Source organism: Symsagittifera roscoffensis, chromosome 4 (genome assembly GCF_963678635.1).
Source record: "Symsagittifera roscoffensis chromosome 4, txSymRosc1.1, whole genome shotgun sequence".
In the NCBI taxonomy this organism is placed as follows: domain Eukaryota; kingdom Metazoa; phylum Xenacoelomorpha; order Acoela; family Convolutidae; genus Symsagittifera; species Symsagittifera roscoffensis.
The window spans coordinates 36763871-36789567 of NC_087065.1; the positions used below are offsets into that span (position 1 = coordinate 36763871).

Genomic DNA, 25697 nt, shown 5'->3' on the forward strand with positions numbered 1-25697 from the left:
TCTTGTTGACTTTTCTTTTGATAAGTCTGTAAAACGTCCTTGGAACAGTTTTATCAGTAAAAACTTTTGAGTATTGGTTGTGCGCCCATTGCTTTCTATTAACCTCCATGGTCTCCTCGAAAATATCTCAAGTTGAAGTCCTTCTAAATGTTCGATTAACTGTGCTTTCTTTTGTGTTCTTCTTATAATGCAGTAGAGCGCAGCTCCGAAAATTAAGAGTTGTCCCTGTATCAATTAGTTTTTGATACCTTCCACTTATTACGTTTTCATGCGTGTTCACGTTAGGGTTATTGCAAGAAAGGCTAAGTTCTAAAGAAAACTGTAGGTTAGGATGTAACTGATTTGCAGCGTTTAACAATTCCTCTGGATCTCCTTTCACAGTTCTCACGATACCATCTACATATCTCGGAAAGAATTTTCTTTCCAACGAGTGTGGGTTTGATTGTTTAACGCACTGCATGGCGATCAAAACCAAAAAGTTATAGCAATACTTCAAAACTCAATTTCTTGAAGCTTACTACATTTTTTTGGGGAAACAATTTAGACAGTTTTCACATTCAGCATTTTTCTATCTATTCATAACTGTTTACTTTTTTCCTACAATCTAGACAGATGCTATTTAGATCTTCCATCTCTGAAAAATCTCTTCATAGTATTGTGTGCAATGTCTTGAAGTTTTTCCTGCTCATAAAAATTTCTTTGAGTTCATTGTCGTTAGCCTTTTTGAGTGGAACATTAGTATACAAAATTTTAACTTCTTAAAAAAATTATGTTCTAATCAGAGTCTTATTCAACCTTCTCAACAACCTCTCGGGCTTCTTGTGTGTTTGTTTCTATGCTCGCTCCCTCGATTTTCACAAAAAACATGGCCAATATTTTGTTCAAGTTGTCATGTGAATTTCCAGGCAACATAGAACAGGGCGCAGTGGTATGTCTTTCTTGTGTACTTTTGCTGAACCATAAAAACGACCCGGTTGACTACCTCTTTGTTAATGTCTTTGTAAACTTTTTTACAACTGAATCATCAGTGTTAATCATTGCTTTAATTTGGTCTGACTGTAAAAAATTTTGGCAGTTTGGCTTCGTATTGTTCTTCTGTTATGAAACAAAATCCAACCATTTTATCGAACGGCAATGTTAACAGATCGTTGTTTTTGAGATATTTTATAATTTTTCCACCACTCTATCAGATGATATCTGTTTCACGCGCCTTAAAAAGGCTTCAGGTACCGCTTCAACCTCACACAACAATTCTCTGTTACGTTCTGATTTTTTAATTGGGACAAAAATATCTACATGAGCCAAAAAATGAATTTCTTTGAGTTTATCCCGAACCGGGTATTTGGGTCCCAGGTATAAAATTTCTTGCACCCACCTTGGTAAACCAAATCTCTCCAAAGCTATTACTGACCTGTAGCATTTTTTGTTTAAGGGTCTATCTTGTCTTTCGGAAAATTTTATATTTCGTTTTTGTGGCTCTTGTTCAATGTGCTTGAATTCTTTCTGTTCACTTACAATATGAAGCTGAAAATTGACGGCAACATTTTTCCATCAAACCCCTGCTGCATTATCACTCTTGTTTTAACTTTCTTGTCGCTAAAGTTCTTCTCGTCTGTTCTAGGCTTATTTAATTCAGTTGTGAGTACTTTTAGCTGAAAACAATGAAACGCTTGGTCCGAAAAAAAATGTTTTCCGGCACCCAGAATTGCAAAAAATCCGATATTATAAAATTCCCAAAGCTAAGTCTCGAAAAATAGTTATTAAATTTAAGATATCATTTAAGATAACCTAGCACTGATTTCCACGAAAGTTTATTCTTTAGTATTCATCGTAAAATGATGGGGGGATTTTTTTAGTTTATTACTTCGCAGATCACGAGGAACGAACCTCCCGAAGCACAAAGCAAAAAACCAACAAAACAACACTAACAGTTTAACGAAGTACCATACACTTGATCCATCTCCTCTTGTTTTGCTAGTGCCTTCTTCTTTGTCTGTGAGGGTCTGCTCTTGGCTGATCTTTTCTTGCCAATCAGTCCAATTAGATTTCCCTGGTTCTCCACTGCCAGAGTGAGCGACTTCAACTCCAGGGCATATCTTGGTGAAGCTCCAAAGTTTCTCTCACCAATTCTGGCTCATTTTTTCCCTCTTTTTCGATAGAATTTCGCGTTCGTCTCAGCGCTTCCACGATGTCGGGCAGGCCCTTTCTCCTGAAATACACTATCTCAATAATTTGTATACTTCTCGTCTTCAGATAGTTGAAAATATCTTCAGGTCTGGCGGCTCGATAGTTGTTTGTTCTGTGGCTGCTAATTGAATTGTTGAAGATGTCGTGTCACACCAAAACGTCTTCTCTTGAATGCCGGGGCCCCTTATTTAGTAGAAATTGCAAGTTCTTCTCCCTATGTTTTGGGAGCGAGAGTCTATTCCTGTTGTTTGCCAGGTTTTTTACCATTACCAATTTGTTCAGGTCTACCTAATTGTTCAGATAAGCTTAATAACTAGATTTATGAATTTTAACAATAATTGTACGCTTGTAAGAAGAAGAAGGCCTGGGATGGGATTTTAGAGACAAGCTCGTCAAGCCGCGATAATCCCCCTCTACCCATAGACCCCCACCGGAAACTCTATCCGTGAAAAACCAGGTTGTAATCGCTTTCATTTCTTTTGTTATTTGTATTGAAAATCTAATATCTACAATCTATTTTACAAACTATTCTATCTCTTTTTTTTGCCTAATTTATACCCTGTTTAGTGAATGAATGTCCGTTACAAAGTACAGGTCAGAGTGGATACCCAAATGGGCAGGAAATTGTTGAGAGGGACCTCAAGGACCAAATACTGCGGCCCCAAAGATTTCCAAGCCACGGTTCACTCGTACAGAGATGCAAAGCTAGCCGACCTTTCCGCTACTATCTCGCGCTTCCCCTGGCAAATACTGAACTGTGTTACGATAGTAGCCGGTTTTAATGAAAACTCATCTACGGTTCCAGACTTTGCTAATTTTTGGAGATTTTTAATCCAAATGTGCCTATTGTCATCAAAACCAACCTTTCTGAAAATGTTTACTTTAGAAATAGAAAGTTTGGTGTTATAAACAATTCTTTGTTTCGCCTTATTAATATGTTTTGTATAGATGGTTTTAAGTTTTCTTTCTATGCTAATAACACTTCAGTTTGTTGATTGCTCAGCCAACTTGTATAAATTCACCATAAAATTACCCTCCTCAATGCCAAATTATGGCTGATCAACCGCATTGCCATGTTTGCAAACGCCACCTTTGAACAGGAGGAAATTGGTGTGTCAGTTGCAAAGCATACATCCCTGTCTCATTTAGCGGGCTACAGAGCAGCAAAAATTATAACGATGGGCTCTCCTGCATACAATGCACCCCCCAAAAATTTGCAAAAGGGCCCAACTCCACCAACATACCACCACGCCCTCATCACAACTCAAGAAGAAATATCACCGGCAACAACCGAAACATTTGTACTGCCCAACGCAACACAATCTAATCCATCGTCTTCAGCAAAAATTACAGTCACCTATGACACCTGGAATTTTATCGACAAAGAAGTTAAAATTAAATTAAACGACATATATAAAAATTCGTTAACTGGAAACCGCGCTTGATAGTTGTTCTAAGCAAGAACAAGCACGATTATCATCTCATAGGATTACTGAACCAGCAGCTGCTGTCATTAGTAGAAATGATACCAAACTCTAACGTCGCCAAGAAAGCAGCAATGATTTTCCCACATCTGATGCTCCACAAAACTAAATCAGAAATTAACGGATTCAATTCAAAAACTATGAGTCGTCGCATAACTATATCAAGGCCTACTAGACGAAATTTTACTGAAACAGAAGCTCTCCAAATTGGACGTCCAAAATAGACATCCACGCAAAGGCTTTCGGCTACACTATGAAGCCTTCCAAGTGTCAATTCATTATGAAGGAAACTGTCGGGAAAGCGCCAGAAAAGTATTCGATGGCACAAAAATTGCGATGCTAGATGGTTTCAGAGTCCTTGGATTGGTTATAGGAACATCATCAGCAGGCGATAAACACATTGAAAGCGAAATTGAACAGAGAATCACCCTAACAAAAAAACTTCTAAAAATAGATAACACATTACCACAAAATGCGTGTTCATGCTACTCAAGGGGTTTCAAAGTGAAGTAAAATTCAATCAAGATCAATTCCGGAAGCATTTAAGAAATTGAATGAAGTTCAGAAAAGCGTAAGTTAGCAGCTACTTCCTATTATTACTGATAAAAACCATTTACCCGATAATGATCGCAGCTTTTTTCCACTACCACGAAAAATGGGAGGACCTCCTCAGTAACACGAACTTCTCCAGCAATCATGAGAGGTGACGAGCTGTTTGTGATCTGATAGAAAACCTGAACTAGAAATAGCTAAAACGGATTAAACTCTGATAAAAAAGAAACATCAAGACTAAGAGACAGATTCTCTTCAAATTCTCAAAAAAAGCTTAAAGTATGGAAAATTGCTCATCAGAGAAGAAAAGCTATTTAAAAATCAAGCATCACAGAAAGGACCATCAAACTGGCGAAAAAAGTTGAATTTTTCCTCGATAAATCAGAGGTTAAAGATGGTTGACAACTGAGATATGCATTGGAACCACCAGACACCCCTCATACATGAAGACAACCGCTTACACTGACTCCCTCTCTACACTACCCCAAAATTTGATACACTCACCTAAGTCATAATGAAATTCGTGACACTTCAGCTCCACACCTGGACGAAGTAAGCAAATATATTGATATATAGCCGAATCTTCAATCGTGTGAAGGTGAAAGCTTTCACAACAAAACAAATACTACTGAAATGACACTCGACTTCAAAACAAATGGACTCTGTGGAGGCCGATTCAGCCGAACCTTTTTTGTTGTAAAATTTTCAACCCCCATGCTAAATCCTGTTCAAAAACTATATCTGAAGCCTACAATTGTTACGAGAGCTTCAAAACAAAAATACCATCAAAGAATTCTGGATGAGCAGCTTTGTTCCACTAATTGGTTCGTGTACTGGAAGAGCAGCATCTGCTTTGTGTTATAACCCAAGCAGATCAAACTTTATTGATTTTTTGGAACAATTAACGCTTAACATAGATAATGCTTTTTCAGTTTCTAATAAAATTACGCTTTTGGGTGATTATAACATAAATTATCTGGATAGCAAAGAAAAAGAAAATTTAGATTCTATAATTATTCCATATGGATTGAAGGTTTTTTGTCCAAACGATGAGACCAGAATTAGTTCCTCAACAAAAACTCATATCGACTACATAATCAGTGACTATGAAACAAACGGCATTGAGTTTTGTTTTGATACACCTTATAAAACCGACCATTTTGCTTCATTTATTTTGACGGATATAAAATGCGGCAAAATTTTACCGAGGATAATTACGACTTTCAATAAGAAAAATTATCAGAAAAATGAATTTTGCAATTCACTCTCCGCTCTTCCTTGGTATCTCTTATATCAATGTACAGACGCACAAAACATGTTCTCGACGATGATTTATTTAATTTCTTGTGCTCTACAGCAACATGCTCCTATCGAAAAAAAGTTTGTTCGTAATTTTAAACCAAAAAACGTGTTGAAAACGGAATGGTTCGATTCAGAATGTCAGCAATTGTTGACTAAGAAACAGAATTCACTCAGATCATATCGCAGTCAAAGCACAAGCGATAACTGGTCAAAGTACCAGTTTTTACGTAATCAAATGAGCAAATTGATTAGAAGTAAACAATTCGATCATTCAAAAAATTGTTTTTCACTTCTCAGCACTATCCAACAAAAATGGAAATATATTAACCAAGTTAGAGGTACATGTTCTGGCAACCATCGAATTACAGTTCTACGAAATTCCTTCAGTGAAATGATAACCCAAGACAAAAAAATTGCCAATCATTTAAATTATATTTTTTCAAACTTAGGCGAATTTTTCGGCGCTAAAAAGCCTCCGAATTACAACAAATCTGCTTCTGAATCTGCATCTTTTCATTTTCAACACATTACAGTTAAGCAATGCTTTGATATAGTTCGAAAAATCAATGTTGGAAAACCTCTCGGACCTGGTACCGTACCTGCTTGGGCAATCATTGACGGTCAATCAGTTATAGTTCCACATTTAACTTTTGTCATAAATACTTGCTTAGATGAGAACATTTTCCCGATCGAACTGAAAAAAGCAAACGTAACCCCTTTGTTCAAAAAAGATGACCCAATGGATGCAAAAAATTATCGGCCAATATCAATAACTTGTGCTTTTTCTAAAATTTTTGAAAAAATTTTACATGCCCAAATAACAGAACATCTTGACAAATTTCAAATAATGACACCATTTCAATTCGGATTTCGCAAAAACATTTCAACACAAGATGCTCTTGTTTATGTGACAGAAAGTATTCGAAATCAAATAGATTCAAAAAAAATCGTACATGCAGCTTTATTAGATCTGTCCAAGGCTTTTGATTCTATTTCGCATGAAGTTTTAATTGAAAAAATGCTTTCTCTCGGTTTTTCAAATGGAGCAAATGCTTTAATTGCTAGCTTCCTAAACAAACGTATTCAAAGAGTAAACGTCAATGGAATTTTTTCAGACTGGATTGAAATAAAACGAGGTGTCCCACAAGGAACGGTACTTGGTCCGTTGTTGTTCAATATTTATGTTAATGACATACAAGAGCGATTATATGAGGGTTGTACTTTAGTTCAATATGCTGACGACTGTATGGTTTTTTCCTCTTCTATAATTTCTGAGGATGCTTTGAATCGATTGCAAAAATCACTCAATAATCTAACGGAATTTTTTGCAGAGAACCAATTGAATCTGAATGCATCTAAATCGGAATTTATAACATTTTGTCAAAAAAATGATAGCAAAAATGTGGATACTGATAAACTAGTAATTAGTGGGCATTATGTAGCCAAAAAATCAGAATTCAAATTTTTAGGCATAATTCTTGATTCAAGTTTATCTTTTCATGCTCAAATCAAAACAATTCTCCAAAAAATGGCCCAAGGGATTAAAACTATTGATACAATTGGACAACAACTGCCGACATTATCATTAGTTGCCTTGCTTCATTGTCTTGTTTTATCACATTTAGATTATTCAGCAATTTTTTTACAACAAATTAATGCTACTTTGATGCTATCTCTGGAGAAACAGTTGAACTGGGCGCTAAAAAGAACATATTTCAGATCGAATTTTAAATCTTCTTCCCTTCTTCGCATTAGCAAATCGTTCATTGGAATCGAGAAAAGAATTGAGTTAAAGTGTATAACATACTTATACCAATATCTTACAAACAAAAAGAAGGCTTTTGAAAATACACTGAGACTACCGACTGCCAATTATAGGCTCAACGAAAGAACGAAACAAATTATTTTTGACAAACATTGTTCGACTGCTTCTCTACAAAAATCATTTTTTCATTTGACTTCTAAAAAATGGAATTCACTGCCCATAATTTTGCGCAATTTAGAAAAATCGAAAACAGAATTCAAGAAAAAATTGAAAGAATTTTACGTGAGTGAATTGAGAAACAATCCTATATGTACTAATACAAATACGTGGCGTGATTACCGTTTTTGCTAGTTCTATATTTTTTAATTCAGTTTAATTTTTCACACATTGCTTGAAAGAGAAACTGTATATACTCTGTATATACGTTGTATAATTGGACTATCTGTAAAATTGTTTGTAAAGTTTTATTACCAGCTTGTTCCTAATTCTTAAATCTTTAATTTTCTATAGTATCCGAAACTTCATATACTTTAATCAACCAATTTCCGAACTGTAACCGATTTTGTTTTTTTTTGTTTTGTTTATTGCTTGTTTTCTGATGTTTTGTTTTTGTTTGATGTAACCAATGAATTTATAACCAATTTTATTATTTACACTTTGCTACACTGATGCCTCGGCTTTTTATTGTATAGTAATTCAAGTGTTCTTTCTTCTTCTTCTTCAAAACCATCCAGAAACTAGCAGAGAAGTTAAGCGAAAAACGGAACGAATCATACTCCGTCACAATAAACTTTATAGGAACCAAAATAAAAACCCACCTAAGGGTTCTGAGGAGTGCAATCCTCTGCCTCAGGGGGTGCCAAAAACTTTAAAATACATAGATAGACATTTCCGTCATGCTATAATCGAGGAGGGTAGATTTTGATTGACAATTCTCTGGATGCTTTAATAATAATAATAATAATAACAAAGAATTTAGGACTAATCCAAGGGTTCGCATAAAACCCAGTGATTGGGAGGTTCAACGTTCGTGTTTCAGTTGTTAAAGTTAAGTTTCTTCAAATCTCTACAGTTGTTGCAGCCACATGATATCCGCCAAGTGGCTTTCAAAGCGACTTGATTTTTTCATAAAATTTTGCGGATGTATTTATATAGCGTTGGTATGGCCCTATCGAACCTGTGCACGGACCGTCGCATGACGGAGGGGACCTTTTTTGTTATTTAAAAACTTCCAACCTGTTGGCTATGTTATGTTGAGGCTCGTTGTCAACTTTTTTTCTGTATATTGCCCACCATGTGGATTTATCCCAACCAATGAATACAGCCTTTTTTCAGACATTGAACAGAAACCTCAATAGAAGTGTTTGCAATGCCGAGAGTAGGTCGCTTTCAAAATTGCCAATATCTCTATGTGAATCAATGTAATCCTAATTATAATGCTTTTCATTGTTATCGTTGGTTTAGAGCTCAGCATCTAGATCTCCGAGCAGACGTCGGAGCAGAAGCTCCAGAAGTAGAAGGTAAGAACATTTAAATTATAAATATACAAAAATTTCAACGCGGGCTATTAAAATTAACCCGAGCAACTAAAATAGTCAATTGGGCACTCTAATTTGTCGGACTCAAAAGTTAGATGCCCTATTCTGCTCGCTATTCGCAATCTAATTCTCACTGAAATTCCTGGTGACTTAGTAAGATGGCGTCGAGTGATATAAATAAAGCAAGAAAAATTAAAACAAATTTACTTATGAAAATTGTTCTCTAGAAGCGATAGGAATTTTTTCCTGCGGAAAGATAAAATAAACCACCTTGACAACATCGTCCCTCAAACTAAAAATGAATTACAAAAAAAGTTTATTTTTATGCTTAAACAACTTGTCTAATAGATGAAACATCTCTCGTCAATTTCACTCCTAATTTCTTGGTCACTTAAAATTCTTTCGCCTCCGTGCATACAGGCCTACAGTTTTGTTTTAAATAATCCGGACAAAACGGAGCAAATTTGTAATTTTGAACTTTTTTTCTCAAATTTGGTTAAGAGTAGACGAAAAGTGAGATTTTCATCAGAATCAATATGGTGCATTTTTTTCCGAAATTCCTAACCAAAATAACTGTAAAAATGGGTGATTTTTTAAATTATTAATCAAGAATTACACAGCCTCTTACACAGCCTAAGGAAGTTTTAGAAATGTTAAATTTCCATGGATCTTTATAAAAGAAATTTCAAATTTGTTTCTAGCTAAAGATTTTGTTTATTCTATAGTATTTTTAAAAAATGTTTTTGGCTATCAACCAAAAATGTATTAAATTATTAAATAGTTTCAGATAGTTGAAATGTTTACCGGGGTAGCAATGGTTGCCCCGCGATGAAATTGTCCGACAGAAGATATCACTTGCTCAAGACATCATCTTCAAAAAATCTCCTGATTGCGGATTCTCAAGCACGCCATCTTGATTTTCCAAATTTCAATATCTTGTCCCTACCTGGGGCCCGAATTGGTGCGGTCCAAAACTTCTTACCCGAGAAAGACAAATTCAACATCATCGCTCTGCTCATCGGCGGAAACGACGCCTTCAACGGAAAAGACCCCTCCAGTATACCTGCAGGCGACATTGCTGAAGAACTGTCGAAGCTAGCCGAGGAGCTGTGTGAACGAGCCAAAAAAGTTTTCGTCATCGGAATCCCTCATCGTAGTGAGAACCGAGCTCGATCTGCAAAAATAAACGAATTCCTAAGAAAGATAAAAGGAACTTGGAAGTTTAGAGGAGTGAGTGAAAAAATCCACAGCTCATATCATTTGAAAACTGACGAAGTGCACCTCAGTGAAGAAGGTCTGAAGGGCATTAAAAGTATTCTCAAGAATAAAATCTTATACGATAAACATTCGAACATCTGCAATACAGAAGGACATCTGGTATATTACGAGTGTCGTTTCAAGAACTGTCAGTGCCCCTATTAACGTAAGTAGAAATAGTGAACCGCAGGCCTCCCCTTTTCGGGAACCACCAGGTTTGTCTATTTCTTCTTTTCCCCTGAGTGAGCCACAGGCCTCCCCTTTTCGGGAACCACCAGGCTTAACTGTTTTTCTATCCATAGTATAAGCAAAAATGGGCAAAAACTGCAAAACATGTAAAAGAGGCTTTGCCAGCAACGAGAAAACATACACTTGTGTCGCATGCAACGCTCAAATGCATTTGGAACCAACTTGTGTTGGGTTGTCTCTAGTGGCCATAAATGGAATAAAAGAACTAGGGCCGAATGTCATGTTGCTTTGTAATACTTGTGTGCAAAATAATGAACGAGACAACTTTATAAGATGCAAAACCCTGGCCAACATAGACGAGAAGCTCTCAAACATTGATGTAACTGAAAGCCTTAAAAGCATGGAAAGAAGACTTACCGATTTAGTAGATCAAAAAATTGGAAATGCAATGAAAACGACATGCGATAAAGTGGAAAAAACTTATAGTGCCGTTGTAGCTGCTGAAACCACCACCCGGATAAATCAAGCTCAAACCACTCAACATGCTGCCAGATCTAACTCTGATCACAACATAAATCAAAGTTTTAGGATACAAGGGGTCAAAGAGGACCCTGAGAAAACAAAAGGAGAAAACCTTGTCCCAACAAATGACGAAGTAAACGAAATACTAGACATAATTGGAGTGAAGCCGAAAATAATAGAACTAAAACGACTGGGAAAATTTGATCGTAATCGAATGAAGCCAAGAACACTGCTGGTAACTGTACCTAGCGAACATGAAGCACGACTAGTACTAGCAAAAAGCCGAGAAAAGCGAGAACAATTGGTCGAAAAAGAGGTCTACCTGCTACCAGCATTGACCAAAGAGAGTGCAATTAAAGAGAACGAAATCCTTAAGAAACGAAGACAACTACTAGATGAAGGCGTTCCTCGCGAAAAGCTGAAAATAAGGAATCTAGAATTGTTCAATGATGGTGTGAAAGTAACTATTGACACTGAAGTTCAGGAACCCCAGCATTGACTAGGATTCCTCAACATTCTGCAACTAAATACTAGAAGCCTAATCAACATAGAGAGAAGAACTAAGCTAGCAAATGCAATTGCAGTTGGAAATTTTAATGTCATATGCTTAAGCGAAACTTGGCTTAACGAGAATATTCAATCATCAGAGCTTTTTCTAAGTGAATATAACATCTATAGATCTGATAGAGCTATTGTGAGTGGTAAAAACTGTCACGGAGGCAGCCTAATAGCTGTCAAGAATAGTCTAATTACCGAGGACTTATCCACCAAACATGACATTCCTGATTCATGTGTGCTATGTAGTATAAAACTTCATCAAACTGAAATGATAATTGGCTCATTCTACAATCCGCCAAAAAACAGTAATTACAGATACAAAGTGCATGAATTTGAACAACTGATCAAAGCCATTCCTAAAAACAAACCGTTTCTCTTATGTGGGGATTTAAATTTCCCAGAAACAAACTGGAACACCCTCACCAGTACTGACGAGGAAGAAAACCAAATACTGCAAATTTTTGAAAATGGACTCTTTAGGCAGGCGATAGATTTCCCAACATGTGTGAAGAACATACTAGACGTAGCCTTCTATCGGAATTGCTATACAAGTGCCGAACAAGATTTTAACGTTTCCAAGATTTATGACTGCTCAGATCACAATGCCATAATGTTGTCTATTGAATGCACGGTATCAGAGCCGAAACCATACTTGGAAAATTTTAGAAGTTTTGGAAATGCCGATTTTGAAGGAATAAACAATTTTATAAACGAGAACCCATTTGAACCAGTATGCCACACAAACATTAACAAAATGCATGAGGAGTACACCCAATATTTGGATGAAATCATTAAGAGTTTTGTGCCTCTCAGAACAAGACATAGGCAATCACTTCCACCTTGGATAACAAGTAGCACTTCAAATTTGATCAAAAAGTTACAAACAAAACGGCAATCATGTATACTCAAACCGACCAACTACAGAAGACAACAAGTTAAACTGTTTGAAAATTTAGTAACTGAATCATCGGAAGTGGACAGGAAAAACTACCAAGAGGAATTGTTTAGAACACGGAACACTAATGTAATTTTTAAACACCTAAAGAACTTGAATAAACATACAAGTCTTCCTAAGTTACTCATAAAAGATGAAGTTGAAAGCACAAATCCAAACGAACAAGTCAACATGCTAAACGACTTCTTTCATTCAGTTTTTAATCCTAAAGAAAGTTTTAGTATTAGAGATATTCAATTTGGAAATCCCTTGTTAACGAATTTTGATATATCGAAAAAGACAGTAAGTGAGATTTTATCAACTCTGGACGTAACAAAGTCACGCGGCCCAAATGGGTTGCCACCTAGCTTTTTTCAGAAAACGAACCGCAATATATGCAAACCGATGAACAAAATTTTGAGAAACGTAAAACGCCTACGAAAAATACCTGATTCATGGAAAACAGCTGCAGTTACTCCTGTTCACAAAAAAGGTGACCGAAAATTGGTGAACAACTATCGACCAGTATCGCTATTAAATATTGACAGCAAAGTCCTTGAAAAATGTATATACAAAGACCTGTACCCTTACTTTGCCTGGTATTTGACGAAACATCAACACGGTTTTACTAAAGGTAGATCAGTTTTGACAAACATGCTCTCCTTCCTGAAAGAAATATATGAAGCGCTTGACAATGACTCAAACGCAGAAATTGTAGCAGTCTACACTGACTTTGCAAAAGCCTTTGATAAAGTTCCGCATTTTGATCTACTCAAGAAAGTTGCACTTATAGGAATAGGAGGCTGCATGTTAGAGGTACTCTATGACTATTTGAAAAACAGGAAACAGTTTGTACGAGTAGACAATATCAGCTCAAAAGTTTTAGAAGTCACTAGTGGTGTTCCCCAAGGATCACTTTTAGGACCACTGCTCTTTTGCATTTTTATTAACGACCTACCTGAAGTACTCAAATTCTCTGAACCATATATTTTTGCGGATGATCTTAAACTACTTTCCATCAAAAAAACATCAATTGAAATTCAAGAAGATCTGGACAAAATTCAGCAGTGGGTAACTGAAAACAAAATGGAATTAGCACTAGATAAATGTGCAAAAGTAAGTTTTAGGGGCGGAGACGCCAACTCTATGCTTTTTGGTGTAGTGCTTGGAACATCGATGGTTGTGAAAGATCTGGGAATTTTTGTGTCGGGCGATTTAAGTTGGAAGGTACACATTGAAACAAGATTAAAGAAGGCAAACCAAGTACTGTACCTCCTGAGAAGAAACCTATCAGCAAAGATAAATACGTTTGTAAAGTTAGGCCTGTATAAGTCACTAATACTCCCAGTGTTATTATACGGACTCTCATGTACACATATATCGAGGGGGGATCAATTGCAGTTGGAGCGATTTCAAAAGAAAGCAATCCGGTGGATCACTGGAAATAAAACGGGAGTGTACATCAACGAACTACGCTTGCTAAACATTTTACCCCTGCCCATGTTCATCCAGCTAAATAACATCTTACTTCTTGCCAGTCTTGATTCTAATGAACGAAATGAAATAGTGTTAAACAGGCGAACCACACGGGCTAGAAATATAGAAATTTTTGAGATGCGAAAAGTGAGAACGGAAAAAGCGAGAAACGAATTTGTTTTCAGAACCAGTAGGATTGTAAATCGATTAGAACCATATATTCATTTTGATAAACGAATCGGCCTCAAGACGAGAATTTTAAACACGATGTGGAAATTTGTAAACGAGAGATTTTCAGAAATGACAACGTGCACGTGGCAATTATTCTGTGATTGTATCACGTGCAGAAACAAGTGGACATTGTTTTAGAGAAGACGCCGGGACCAAGACTCCCAACAGCAGTGCTGTGAATCCCCAACAACAACAACAACAACAACAACAATACAAATTTATGAAAAATTTACTTTTTAAAATTTCGCTAAACTGTGTAAGAGGCTTCTTTTGGTATAACTTTCTCATCAATTAATTGGGTAACTTCGTCTTAAATTTTGATGAATTAAAATAGCCAAAATTATCCATTTTTGGGGTTGAGTTTTGCGTAAGAAATTCGGGAAAAAATTGCACCATATTGAATCTGGTGAAAATCTAAGCTACTTTTGTTTTGTTCGCTTCAATTTTTGTCTAATCTTTCTTTACCCGGTTTGAAAAAAAAACACAATCAAAGTTGTCAACGTGGTTCCGTTGTGTCCGGTCAGTTAAAGTCAGCGCTGTATGATCGTCGATTTTGTTGTCGTCTAAATAACCGTCTTCATAAGGGCCGTCGGCTTAGTTTCCTGATTTTGAAATACTTTTCTTGGTGCTCGATTGCTAATATTTTATAATATCTTTCTTGAATGGACTTGTACATACTGCTTAAAATTAATACCCTCTTTTAGATAAAGTTAATTAATTGTTAATCAGACTTTGATATTCTTTTTTGAATTAAGTTCTGTTTCAGTGGTGATGCGAAGCTCTGCTTCGCCTTTTTAGAGATTTTTGTTTTTCAATAAGTAATCAATCAAAGCGTGTCCAAGACTAGACTTCGTCAATCAAGACGTGCAAAAGGAAAAATTGAAAAAAAAACCTTTAACTGTCCAATGTCAAGTAAGACAACATAACTTACGAATAGAATTACATCTATTCATCATTGAAAATAAATATTTTATTCACTATCCGGCCGCGGAAAACGATTGGGAAAAATGTTTTTTTTTCTTGGTTGCAATGGTGCAAGGTATCGCTCTCTGGTTTAGTTCGGACGTTCTGGAATGATGTCGGATATAAGATTGATGACCACTCGAAGTGATCATTTTCGTGAATATATTTTTATCCTTCTTGCGACTAATAGTAATAAACGCAGTGAAGACTCTTATATAGGTCATGATGATTTTGTTTTTTTTTGTGGAAAAAGTCTTTAAAGGTGCATAAAAGTCTAATAACTGCAGATGTGCATTCATACATATTGATGCATTTATAAATCACTTAGGTATATATGCACCTTTTGAGTTGAATTGAAATTCATCTGCTGAAAGTGACGTAAATATAGTCGAGTCTCGATTTAACGTACCTCTTTGGGCGGTCGAAAAATGTACGCTTACTTGAGGCTTACGTTAAATCAAGGTCAAGAAAAAAAGTGTTTTAATGAATTTTATTCATCTATGATTGTTACACGAGTGTCAACATCAAAATATCTGAGCAGTGATGACTGTTGCTTCTTCGTGATGACTGTTGCTCCTTCAGTTGCCTGCAGTTTTTTGAATTTTTTTCCATACCTGCTCTTGAAATTGGCTAAGAAACTTTTGCTTGCCCGAAGACTTGTGGTTATTCAGTTCTTCTGCAATTTCTTTAGCCTTTTATAGCTTTATATCACCACTAATTTTTTTGTTGTAGCTTCGAATTCATTGAAGCCATGCATAAAGTTTCTCATCGATTTTCGGATAGCTGCTGAGTTGAGATATTTTCTTTCTGATATCGCTGAGTCGAATAGAGCGGTAATGTCGTTTTATTTTTTTTCAGTATTGTATCCAAAGATGATTTTGTAGCTAGAGTTATACCGAATAGTGGTATCCTGAATCAATATCCGGTTATCAGGCAACTTTTTGATTTCGGCACGGATATCTTGTAAAACTGCACCGGGTAAAAACCGGATACTGACCGCGGTTTTGGACAAAAAAAAACATTCGAGAAATTTTGTATTCAAATTTAGTGTATAACATGATTCAATCAAAATTTAGAAGATTATCATATAAAATTACCAGTTTTTCACATAAATCTGGTTTCTCGAAGAAAAAAAACTGTTTTTTTTTGCAGTTTTTGACGCAATTAAATTTTTTACATACATTTACATTGAGTTCGATCAATTATTTCATCAACTCTACATTTTTCCGGTGCATCCGGTAAGTTTTTTCATCCGGTGTTTTCAAAAATGCGTGCCGGGCACATCTCTAATTGTAGCCTGATCAAAACATTTGCAAATACTCGCTTTTGCTTCATGATGTGTCTTTACAGCGTTGTATGCAATGATAATTGCTTGTTTCTCCTCCGCGGTGCGTGATCTTTGTTTTGCTGCACTCATGCCGCCGTATACGATTTTCACATAACCCAACTGAAGAAATGCGCTAAATGGAGGTTTATTTGCATAGCAAACATTGCATTTGTTCCAGTGCATCAATTACGAAATATGGAGATTCTACGTTTTATCAAAACTACGTTAAATCAAGGTTTTACTAAGGGGAAAATTTGGTATCGTAGAAGGAATTACAAAAAATCGAGGCGTACGTTAATTCTGGGGTTTGCTAAATCGACTGGACTGTAGCACTCTCCAAATACGAACGTGGAAATGGCGCGAAAAAACGAACGATTTTTAGTTTCGAAAGTGGAATTTAATTTTTTGATTTCAGCGGAATAAAAGTTTTACCTGTTGATCCAGTTTTCTCAATTTGGGTGAATGTTATCAAAAAAGCGCCCATCAGAAATCGTTCTAGATACTCAAAGAGCTTAAAGGGCATCTATTTGTTTCTTGGAAATTCGTAAGTTGCAATTTTTCAACAAAGTCATTGTTTTTTGTTTACTTGTGTTCATTTTTCTTTTCCAATCTTCGATTGGCTATATTAGTTAAAAGGCGTTGAATAATGCGAAGCTTTGCCGCTGGGTTGTGCAAAGTCTAATTTGTCTAGTAGATAGTTTGGTGAACCTCCTCATGCCGAGGAGCCATAGATCAATAATATACGACCACAGCTTCATGTAAATAGATATTGCTTTGCCCCTAAACCGACTGTAGAGAGAGGGGGGTGGGGAATAGATTGTAAGGCTGATGCAAGTTTTTAATTACTCGGATTTCATCCGAATTTAATAAGATCTAACTGAAAAAGCCTATTGCAAGTTTTCAATCGTATCGGAAAGACTTTTCCTACACAATCTGTGTACAAGTTGAGCAACTTGTGCAACAACAAGGTGAACACTTTGTGTAGCAAAATCCATGAATCATTTTTGACTTAGCCGCTATTTTGTATTAATATTCAATAACCGATTTGGCGTAGACGTAACGCCTGTACTTTGGACTCTAAAGGCCGCAGGTTGGAACCTCAGTAGTACGTGTACCCTTTGCAAACTGCAAATTTTCAGCTTAAATTTTCGGATTTTAAATCAAATTTTCTTCAATATATTTTTTCGCGTCATCTCGTGTTCTGATGGCTTAGGTTGCACTGACAGGACTTTGATTGAAAGCTCTGTGGGTTTAAATAGACTTGAAAAACAATTTTGTAATTTGAAAAAAAAATGAAATTTTCTATTGTTTATTTATTTTGCACATAATCATAAACAATTAACGAGTGGAAATTTTTGTTTACCGTTTTTCGACGATGAAGTTCATTCCAGGAACGCGGATCATGTGAAAGTTTTCCGAGTATATTTCTTTCTTATCGAAGTAGTGCAACGCAACGCTCGGCTTCGTGATTGCTTTAAAAAAGCTCTGACGAAAACACGAAATGCAGTTAAACCATTCCAAGTTTATTTTTAAATTGAATAGTTTTATTATTATTAATGACTTCGCTAAAAATAACTATAAAAATATATATATACAGCGCCATTTGTGCAATCAAACAGAAGGTTAATTCTAAAGTACATGTACTTGTCATGGTTTCGTTTTATATTTCTGTGGATCAATTGAGCAATCTCCCCCCGTAATGACCAATTGAGCTATCCCCCCCCCCCCTCAAGCAAAAGCGGTAAAACGCTACAAAAAAGTCAAAAAACGCAATTAGTTGCTTAATGTGTTCGTAGCACGCAATCAATTGAGCGACTGAAGTTTATTTTATATGAGTTTCGAGAAAAACGTTGAAAAAGAAGAAATCGAAATTTATCTAAAAAATTTTTTCTTGCAAATTTTTAGTGGGGCGACCATTGCCTCATCGAGAAAGCGACTTACCAGTGTTGTTGCTCTAGCCTTGTATCTGAATATCAAAAACTGTTCTCCGCAGTACATTAAAATTGTACACAATATGCTTTTTTCCATTAAGGACAGAAAAAAGTCGCTTTATGTGCCTCAGTTTTTTGTGATTTTTTTCACTCTGAATAAAATTTTTGAGCTTTGATATTGTATATTTTGGCGTTCCCTTATCGTTAAAGAATCTGGTTTATGATTACATCATTCCAACTATTTTGAAGTGGTTAGAAACATGTCTCAAGTACCTATTGAGCTATCTTGATTTTTCTTATTATTAAGAGTAATGAACATAGTGAGTACTCTTATATAGGTCTTGCTGTTTTTTTTAGGAAAAAGTTGAAATTTGTTCACGCTCAATTTTGATTTTTCTCGGTTTGACTTGTGATTTCTTTTTAAGATCATTGCAGTTCTATTGTTAAAAGGAAGGCAAACTCCAATATCGAACAGCAAAATTCTAAAGATCATGAAAAACGTGATCGACTTCTAATTTCGAAAGTGGAAATTATTAATCAAATTTCCCAGCGAAATATAAGTTTTACCTATTGATCCAGTTTTCTCAATTTGGTTTAATTTGAAAGAAAAATTGTCCAGCATATATTGTTATACAAATCCAAAGAGCTTAAAGCCATCTAATTTCTTCGAAATTCAAATGATGAAGGGTTTTGAAAAAACAAGTCTTTTTTTCAGCGTTCATTACTCTCTTCCAACTGTCAGTTGACTATGTTTGTTTTAGCATCAAGAGAAGTCCATCACCTGTCAAGCGCGTAAGAAAGATATATGAGCAGTTAAATTATAAAACAATACAATTATTATCAAATAAATTAAACTATTTAATACCGATGCTTCATACTTTTAGGGCTCCCGATCTCGCTCGCGCAGCAGGTAAAAAACTTTCCATAGACCCAGGTTAATTATTTTGAATTTGTTTTGTGAGTTTAATTTTTTATTTAGGCGAAGAACCAGAACACCACCTAGTCCCAGGTAAGCATTTGGAAAAATTGAGAGCATGCGTTTTGAGAATGATGAACCAAAGAGAAGTCTGCGAAATTGGTGCTTTGTTTGTTAATCCCTTTAAAATCGTTAATATATTTTCAGGGGTCGAAGAAGCCGTTCGGGACCAAGAAGATCGAGATCGCCCCCTAGAAGATACGACAACAAGGTATGCAATTTTTTCAACTATTGTTCTCAACACTGTTTCCTCATCTCTGTTTGCTAAAGTAGAAACGTCTTCAGTGTGTATGTATTATAATCCATTCACTTTAGACGAATGCGCCTCCTAATAGATGCATCGGAGTGTTTGGTCTCAGTCTGTCGACTAGAGAGGAGACTTTGATCAAGCTGTTCGACAGGTATCCTGGATTTGAAAGTGTCAAACTGGTGAAAGAGTTCGCCACTGGACGATCAAGGGGATTCGCATTTATTACATACGAATCAAAAGACGATGCGGCCTATGTAAGTAGATTTTTATTCCCAAATTTTCATTGGAGAAAATGAGGAATTTGTACTGGCGAGAACTGGTTTTCTTTATTCTATTAAAAAAATAGCCAGGGTTCTCATTTATCTTGTACACTCAAATTTGTTTTTTTTTGCTTGATTAGGCGAGAGAAAAATGCAATGGACAAGATATTGATGGTCACCCTGTAAGAATTGACTTTTCTGCTAACGATATGCGAAAAAGGCCCTTCAGATCGCCTCCACGGTAAGGATGAAAAGAAGCTTTAATTCTTGCCATCTTGTGCTTGTGTGTTTCTTTTGTTTTAAGTGTTGGCTAATGAATGCATGTGTGTTGTCTTGGTCTACATGTGATTGAATGTTTAATGGCTTTAAATAACTACTTATTGATTACACTAGCGAGCAGCTAGTGTTTTAGTACGAACCTTACTAAAAGTGTTCATCAAAAGCACGACCTCCCAAATAAAAGTGTTCATCAAAAGTGTTTACTTGCGAGCTTTTTTGCTATAATCATGATCTGTAGCACTGGAAAATTTATAGAATTTGTTCTCGGCTTTTTTCGCGACTAGTGTTTGTGATGGACTAAGCGTCTGTGGCTAAGTGGATAGTGCGTGAGACTCACTTAATCTAGGTCGTAGGTTCGAGTCGGAGACGTAGCCGAATTTTTACTAACTAATTCGAAGCTTATTTTTACTTTTTATTGCACTTTTTAGAACTCAACAGCCGTTTTTTTGTCGTGTTCTCGCTAGTGTTTGCGAAGCTCAACTTCGCCTCTGTGTTAAAATTGTTTACATCGGGATTTTTTCAGGCTTCATTTTGTTCCATGACAAGCAGCTTGAATTGATCAAACTTGACAAGCAGCATGTTTTAATCAATTCTTGAATTGTTATACACAAAAAAAGCCAGTTGCTAAGGAAGTATAGAAAACACTTCCATCGGAGTTTTTCAAGCCATAATATTGGTTTTGGTGGTGTACTAGTAAAAAATGTCCTAACTGTGGATAAAATTGGAGCTTAGTATGCCTATATAGTGAAGTAAGATGAAGGAAGAAATTGTTTTTGGCTGTCAACTTGCTATACTTATAAGTCGGGATTGAATTTCTTCTCATAAGAGAGTGAGTTACAAAAAAGTTCAGATTTTGCTCTGACTTCTGCAGAATCGGACCTAATGTAATAAATAAAAACGCATGAACATGGCTGATATCTTGATACCAAACGGAAACAAAATTGTCTATATTTCTAGAAAACATTTTCCCGTAAAATTCTATGTATCCTATGCTTCCACCATAAATAGCAGTTTTTTCGCATGTTTCTTACTTTGAATAATCGCGTTTCCCCGGACTCGCGTTGTAGTTTTGATTATCCGATGGCGTAATTATTCAAAATTAGAAACATGCGAAAAAACTTCAATACATAGTGTAAGCATACGATACATAGAAGTCTACAAGAAGACGTTTTTTTTACCTATAGACAAATTTGGGTGATATGTTACAATAGGTGTTAATTTTGAGTGTAGTGCATGTATTAAATTTGAGAGCTATAATGCATAATATAGTCATTTCATTTTCAATCAATTATACTACTACTACTACTAAGATAGTTATTGTAAATACATTATTCTGCCAGATGAAATGCTACTCAAAAATTAAATTTTTCACTTCTTTTGCATAAAAAATGGCTTTTGAAATAATTATGACTGATATGCGAAGTATAGCAAAAAGCGATCCAGCTATTCAAATTGAACCTACCACATATTGTAATATTTCACCTAAATTTGTTGTTACTTGCACAGTCAAAGGCTATCCTTGTTGTTCCGATGCGAAAATAACGGAATGTTTGTTCTCGGGGTGGGTTTTTTTCTTCAGACAAATTTCTACTTTTTAAATAGCCATTTTTGGCGGATTTTTAAAAAATCATTCAAAATATATTGTTGTCCTGAGCTTAAATTCAAAAACATATTTCACCTTTGGTCATTTGTTATGGTGGTTTAAATATTGCGATTTTGGCCAATTTGGGACAAATAAAGCTTAAGCGGAGATTTAATCCGTCTTAGAAATCGTTCCAAATTGGTTCAAGGAAGATTATATGCCATCATTGATTTGTTAATGGGAGCAAAATCTATCACTTTGTACTTTATATGGCTTGTGGGGGGGATGTTTTTCACAAAGAAATCTCAAATATAAAAATATTTTCATCTATCTATCTTTATCTATCTATCTATATCTATCTCTATATATATATATATATATATCTATCTATCTATATCTATACTATATTTGAATGCGAGTGAGAGCTATCTCCCATGTTTAAGCATAATAATTTTGCATGTTTAACAAAAGAATTATTTCACATTCAAGCTATATCGTATATTGCAATGGTTAAGATTTTTTTCGATTTCCCAGTTTAAACTTAGTGCTTATTTCATCGAGTTTAAAATTAGCAACCCAATAGTAGGATGTTCTCAGAGTTTTCCCAGGTTTTGCGATTCTGGCTTCCATATATGAATAACCAAATCCTTTTAGCTTACGAGATAGTCAATTTTCTTTAATTTAGAAATTTCTCAATTTTTGTAATTCTCCCTCTGTAGTTGGGTGCTCTCAGGGTACTCTCAGGGGTTACGAATCTTGCCTCCAGTTCTCACTTCTCAAATCCTTCTAGTTTTCGAGATATGACGTTTTTTTGTATTTTTAAAAAAATTTCAGAAAACTTAGATATAAGAAATTTCACAAAATTGGAAGTTACCATCTCTGTGTTGAGACTCTGTTGGGGTACTTCGCGAGTTTTGCCTCCAAATATGACTGCTCGAATCCTTGTAGCTTTTGAGATATGACGTTTTTTATGATTTTCTCCGAAATTTTCAAAAAACTTAGATTTTAAAATTTTCCAAAAATTTGAAGATCTTAATCCTGTTATTGGAAACTGTGAGGGTACTCTCAGGGGTTTGCGAATCTGCCCCTGAATAAGGCTGCTCAAATTTTTGTAGGTTTCGTAATATGACGTTTTTTAGTTTTTTTTTTTTTCAGAAAACGTAGGTATAAAAAATTTCAAAAAACTTGAAATTACCATCTATGCAGTCAGACTCTGTCAGGGTACTCTCAGGAGTTGCGATTTTTTTGCCTCCAAATATGACTGCTCAAAACTTTGCAGTTTTCCATATATGACGTTTTTTGTGATTTTTTGAAATGCCTAACCTGTAGTTGGGGACAGTCAGAGTAATCTCAGGGTTGTAAATTTCGCCTCCAATTAAGAATGCCCAAATCATTTTTGTTTAGATTTGACTTTTTTTTTATTTTTTTTTTGGAATTTTCCGAAAACTCAAATTACAAAATAATTCGTTAAAGTGAAGTTCCCAACCCTGTAGTCGTGTACTTTCAAAGATTGCGAATATTGAATATTGCCATCAAAAAAGACTGCTCAAATTTTGGTAGTTTTCGAGATATGAATACCTTTTTAAAGAAAACTTCAGGTGAAGTTACTCACAATTTGAATTTCCCAACGTTGTAAGTGGGTACTGTAAGAGCACTCTTTTTGAGGCCAAATTAAGTCTGTCTGTCTACCTGCTTTTTTAAATTAATTTGATTATGTCTGGCTGCCCGTCGCCTAATTTTTCAAATTTCATCTATTATCACTTCTCTATCTTATATATATTTAAATGCGGGCTTCACTATCTCGCCATTTTTAAGCTTTTTCAACATACTATTTTTGCATGGTTAACAAAAGAATTATTTCACATTCAAGCTATATCGTATATTGCAATGGTTAAGATTTTTTTCGATTTCCCAGTTTAAATTTAGTGCTTATTTCATCAAGTTTAAAATTAGCAACCCAATAGTAGGATGTTGTCAGAGTTTTCCCAGGTTTTGCGATTCTGGCTACCATATATGAATAACCAAATCCTTTTAGTTTACGAGATAGTCAATTTTCGAGATTTTTCTAAAATTTCTAGAAAATTTAATTTAGAAAAATTTCTAAATTTTTGAAATTCTCCCTCTGTAGTTGGGTGCTGTCAGAGTACTCTCAGGGGTTACGAATCTTGCCTCCAATTCTCACTTCTCAAATCCTTCTAGTTTTCGAGATATGACGTTTTTTTGTGTTTTTTAAAAAAATTTCAGAAAACTTAGATATAAGAAATTTCACAAAATTGGAAGTTACCATCTCTGTGGTGAGACTCTGTTGGGGTACTTCGCGAGTTTTGCCTCCAAATATGACTGCTCGAATCCTTGTAGCTTTTGAGATATGACGTTTTTTATGATTTTCTCCGAAATTTTCAAAAAACTAGATTTTAAAATTTTCCAAAAATTTGAAGATCTTAATCCTGTTATTGGAAACTGTGAGGGTACTCTCAGGGGTTTGCGAATCTGCCCCTGAATAAGGCTGCTCAAATTCTTGTAGGTTTCGGGATATGACGTTTTTTAGGTTTTTTTTTTCAGAAAACGTAGGTATAGAAAATTTCACAAAACTTGAAATTACCATCTATGTAGTCAGACTCTGTCAGGGTACTCTCAGGAGTTGCGATTTTTTTGCCTCCAAATATGACTGCTTAAAACTTTGTAGTTTTCCATATATGACGTTTTTTGTGATTTTTTGAAATGCCTAACCTGTAGTTGGGGACAGTCAGAGTAATCTCAGGGTTGTAAATTTGGCCTCCAATTAAGAATGCCCAAATCGTTTTTGTTTAGATTTGACTTTTTTGTGATTTTTTTTTTGGAATTTTCCGAAAACTCAAATTACAAAATAATTCGTTAAAGTGAAGTTCCCAACCCTGTAGTCGTGTACTTTCAAAGATTGCGAATATTGAATATTGCCATCAAAAAAGACTGCTCAAATTTTGGTAGTTTTCGAGATATGAATACCTTTTTAAAGAAAACTTCAGGTGAAGTTACTCACAATTTGAATTTCCCAACGTTGTAAGTGGGTACTGTAAGAGCACTGTTTTCGAGGCCAAATTAAGTCTGTCTGTCTACCTGCTTTTTTAAATTAATTTGATTATGTCTGGCTACCCGTCGCCTAATTTTTCAAATTTCATCTATTATCACTTCTCTATCTTATATATATTTAAATGCGGGATTCACTATCTCGCCATTTTTAAGCTTTTTCAACATACTATTTTTGCATGGTTAACAAAAGAATTATTTCACATTCAAGCTATATCGTATATTGCAATGGTTAAGATTTTTTTCGATTTCCCAGTTTAAATTTAGTGCTTATTTCATCAAGTTTAAAATTAGCAACCCCATAGTAGGATGTTGTCAGAGTTTTCCCAGGTTTTGCGATTCTGGCTTCCATATATGAATAACCAAATCCTTTTAGTTTACGAGATAGTCAATTTTCGAGATTTTTCTAAAATTTCTAGAAAATTTAATTTAGAAAAATTTCTCAATTTTTGAAATTCTCCCTCTGTAGTTGGGTGCTTTCAGAGTACTCTCAGGGATTGCGAATCTTGCCTCCAATTCTCACTTCTCAAATCCTTGTAGTTTTCGAGATATGACGTTTTTTGTATTTTTTAAAAAAAATTTCAGAAAACTTAGATATAAGAAATTTCACAAAGTTTGAATCTACCATCTCTGTGGTGAGACTCTGTTGGGGTACTTCGCGAGTTTTGCCTCCAAATATGACTGCTCGAATCCTTGTAGCTTTTGAGATATGACTTTTTTTATGATTTTCTCCGAAATTTTCAAAAACTTATATTTTAAAATTTTCCAAAAATTTGAAGATCTTAATCCTGTTATTGGAAACTGTGAGGGTACTCTCAGGGGTTTGAGAATCTGCCTCTGAATAAGGCTGCTCAAATTCTTGTAGGTTTCGGGATATGACGTTTTTTTTAGGTTTTTTTTTTCAGAAAACGTAGGTATAAAAATTTTCACAAAACTGGAAATTACCATCTATGTAGTCAGACTCTGTCAGGGTACTCTCAGGAGTTGCGATTTTTGCCTCCAAATATGACTGCTCAAAACTTTGTAGTTTTCCATATATGAAGTTTTTTGTGATTTGTTTAAATGCCT

The 25697-nt window shown here is 35.3% G+C and overlaps 1 protein-coding gene across 2 annotated transcripts in view; it reads left to right on the plus strand.

Moving 5' to 3' along the window:
• The window catches only part of LOC134844354 (transformer-2 protein homolog beta-like), a 183245-nt gene that overhangs the window by 153776 nt on the left and 3772 nt on the right, over positions 1–25697 (plus strand). For both annotated transcript variants that reach the window (XR_010162678.1, XM_063860999.1), the window contains exons 2-9: positions 8624–8668; positions 8755–8810; positions 18978–19008; positions 19101–19126; positions 19196–19225; positions 19340–19403; positions 19508–19696; positions 19843–19943. Coding sequence is in view for 1 of the 2 variants with exons in the window: in XM_063860999.1 (XP_063717069.1) it covers positions 8660–8668; positions 8755–8810; positions 18978–19008; positions 19101–19126; positions 19196–19225; positions 19340–19403; positions 19508–19696; positions 19843–19943 (506 nt within the window). In the remaining variant the exon portion in view is untranslated. The remainder of the gene's footprint in view (positions 1–8623; positions 8669–8754; positions 8811–18977; positions 19009–19100; positions 19127–19195; positions 19226–19339; positions 19404–19507; positions 19697–19842; positions 19944–25697) is intronic.